This window comes from Verticillium alfalfae, genomic scaffold (assembly GCF_000150825.1).
Source record: "Verticillium alfalfae VaMs.102 supercont1.3 genomic scaffold, whole genome shotgun sequence".
Lineage (NCBI taxonomy): Eukaryota > Fungi > Ascomycota > Sordariomycetes > Glomerellales > Plectosphaerellaceae > Verticillium > Verticillium alfalfae.
This window is the reverse complement of record NW_003315036.1, coordinates 489,081-491,973: the sequence shown is the minus strand read 5'-3', so window position 1 is coordinate 491,973 and position 2,893 is coordinate 489,081. Positions and strand designations below refer to the sequence as shown.

The 2,893-nt window shown below is 59.2% G+C and overlaps 1 protein-coding gene across 1 annotated transcript in view; it reads right to left on the bottom strand.

The window, feature by feature from the left end:
* Positions 1 to 1,354: 1,354 nt before the first annotated feature.
* VDBG_02656 (glutamyl-tRNA(Gln) amidotransferase) overlaps positions 1,355 to 2,893 on the bottom strand; it is a gene marked incomplete at both ends in the record, with an annotated part of 2,361 nt that continues 822 nt past the window's right edge. The window contains 2 exons of the mRNA XM_003006471.1: positions 1,355 to 2,062; positions 2,145 to 2,864. Of these exons, the coding sequence (XP_003006517.1) occupies positions 1,355 to 2,062; positions 2,145 to 2,864 (1,428 nt within the window). The remainder of the gene's footprint in view (positions 2,063 to 2,144; positions 2,865 to 2,893) is intronic.

The window sequence follows — 2,893 nt, the reverse complement described above, 5'->3', positions numbered from 1 at the left end:
CCCACCGACGCCTCCCCAGGCAACCGACCGGCGTGGGTGGAGAAGACGTGAAGAGCCAGGAAAGATAGTCAAAAATGTCTGCCAGCCCAACAAGATCCGCAATTCACCTGCATACAGCACACAAAGCCGCCGCAGCACGTCGACATCTCCGACCCCCCCGGCCTAGCCGAACCCCCCACTCTTTCCGCGTAAAGGATCGGCTCCTCCAGAAACTGCGTACCTTGACAACCGCGCGCGCGACTTTCGGCGGCGAGATGCCTCGGGGAGGTGCCTCTGGCAACGGAACGAGCTGGCGGGTCCGACTCTTGCTGGGTGTCTGGCATTGATGCTTACTCTGCCTTCGCCCAATGGAACGACCTCGGCATACAGTAGATTAAAATTTCTCCCCGGAGCTTGGCGGCGCGCGCTCTGAGCTTTCCCCGGCGCCGGAACTCCGCCTACTCAGAGGCGACTGCTGAGTGTGAGCCCATGCCGCCGTGGCGGCATGTCTTACCTGCCGGGACGCTTGTCATCGGTTCCGGCGCTTCTTTGTCGATATCGGAAACTCGAAATCCGTCCTGATGAGCCTGGACACGTCTTACACTTGAGCTGCTGGTTGTCTTAGCATCATCTCGACTCCAACCCACCAGCATCCAGACCGTGAGCATTCATGCGAGGATGCAACGTTGCCATCATTGATGCCCACATGTTTCGCAACTAATCCATACGCTGACAGAACTTTGCGATACATCCCCTGCGATGATGTGGCTAAGCTAACAGAGATGGTTGGCTAGCCTTTCTTACTCAATCTGCCAAGAGTCGAGGCCACGATGGGCTCGTAGCAGAGATCTTAGTTACCGTCTCTGTGAGCCAATCTCAAGAGGCGAATTCTAATCTGTCGAGGATTTATTGCTTACTCTCATGATTCAGAGTAATCGATGACCGACATGTACTTGCGAAACGATCGGAAACAGAGACGGAAGACATGAAGGCTGACTTCAAGACTTTGACTAGTCTGAAGTGCATGCTGTGTGGCTTCGCCTTCGGTCTGCTGCCATTCTTGGCTTCCATGTGATGTGCAAGTGACTGGCAGTCTTCGGCGATTCTACACTTGAAGATGCAGCTTGCGCCCTATTCAACTTGCACTCTCACAGTATCACGCAAAAGTGTCAGGATATCAAGCGTTACCAAGCTTCTGGAGAAGAGAGCAAGTCACGATGGCAGGGGTGCCCGCAAAGCATATTACTAAAGCTCTCAAGGGGAGGGCAAACTTGTTGTAGGATATCCGAAATCTTCACATGCGAGTCGAAGTGCGTGAACTTGCATCATATCATTTTCATCATCTCGCGTCCCCCTTGCAACCTCATGCATACATCTAATAGTAACCATGCACCTCATCTCTCCTCAACAGCACCTCGCCACCCTCTAGTGTCGCTCCCGCCTTGGGCACCGTCAGCACACCCTCGGCCACAAGATCCTTCGCCAGCTTGACGATGACACCATCGCACCCCTTGGCAGCCATGATGTCCACGGCAACAGGGAGCTTCTCCTCAACACCGGTGATGCTACTGCGGCTCGCGACCTCGCCGAGCGGGAACACAAGGTCAGGCACCTCGGCAAAGACGGAGATACGACTGCTGCTGAAGCCGAGCGGCACACCCGGTGCGCTTGTGTACCTGTTTCTCGGGCTCGCAGACCCGGTGCTGCCAACATAGAGGACGAGTGATTCAGTGCACTGGGCGGCGTCACTGGATGCCGGCACGACCTCCGAGTTGAACCAGTCCATGAAGAGCGTCTTGTTCGCCAGCGCATCGGCGTGCCAGCTGTCCGGGACCGAGTCGCCCCAGCCCCAGCGAGAGAGGGGCACAGGGTTCACGAAGGGGCGGCGTCCGCCGTGGGCCGCGGCGTAGTCGGCGTAGAAGGGCTCGCGGACAAGGGCAATCTGCTCCTTTGTGATGAGGGTCGCGTACGTCGCGGAGAGGAGGTCGCTGAGCGACGCGCCCTTTGCGCCGGCTGGCGCCGAGGATGACCAGGCTGCGTTCAGGTCCAAGGCCGTCAGCTTGCCGCCGACGTGACTGGCGAGCTTGGCGGCAAAGTCGTTGAGGATGCGGCCAGCGGGTGTCGTCGATGCGGGGAAGCCAAGGGTCAGGAGCTTGGTGGGGTACTTGGGCCTTGCCGATGGCGAGGGAGGTGTAGTTGCCCTGGTACATGGCCTTGCTGGCGGCGTCCCAGATCTCCGGGTCGCGAACGAGGAAACCCGGGGTGTCGAGGGTCGGCGACAGAGGCATGACGTTGGCAAGGGAGACGAGGCCGTGCGAGGGGCGGTTGCCGAAGAGGCCTTGGACACCCGCAGGGCCGCGAATGGAACCGCCCGTGTCCGAGCCGACGGCGATGTCAAGCCATTGGTAGGATGCTACGGAGGCACCGGCGCCGGCAGATGAGGAGGAAGGGTTGTTGTAGCCATCGCCGCGTGGGTTGAAGGGCGCGTGGTAGTCGACCCAGTCGGCAGTGGGTGCCTCACCGTTGGCGAATTGTGACGTCTTTTGGTAGCCGACGACGATACCACCGGCGTCAATGAGGTTCTGGATGGCCGTTGCCGTCTTGCCGGCGGCAGGGTAAAGGCCGTACCAGGCGCGGTTGCCGTTGGACTTTTTCACGCCAGCGAGGTCATAGATGTCCTTCACACCAATGCGGACGCCAGCCAGGGGCTTCTCGGCCGTCTTGGTAAAGTACAAGCGTGAGGGGACACCGATGGTCAACGATGCGGAAGCAGGGATCTGGGCAGAAAGGGGCTGGAAGAGGTCGCCCTTGGGCGCCTGGATCAGAGACTCGGTGAAGGCGCCGGCAAAGTCGGCGTAGAGACGGAAGGCCTGGTATACCTCGCGCTGGAGGTGTCGAGGAAGTAAGGACCGAA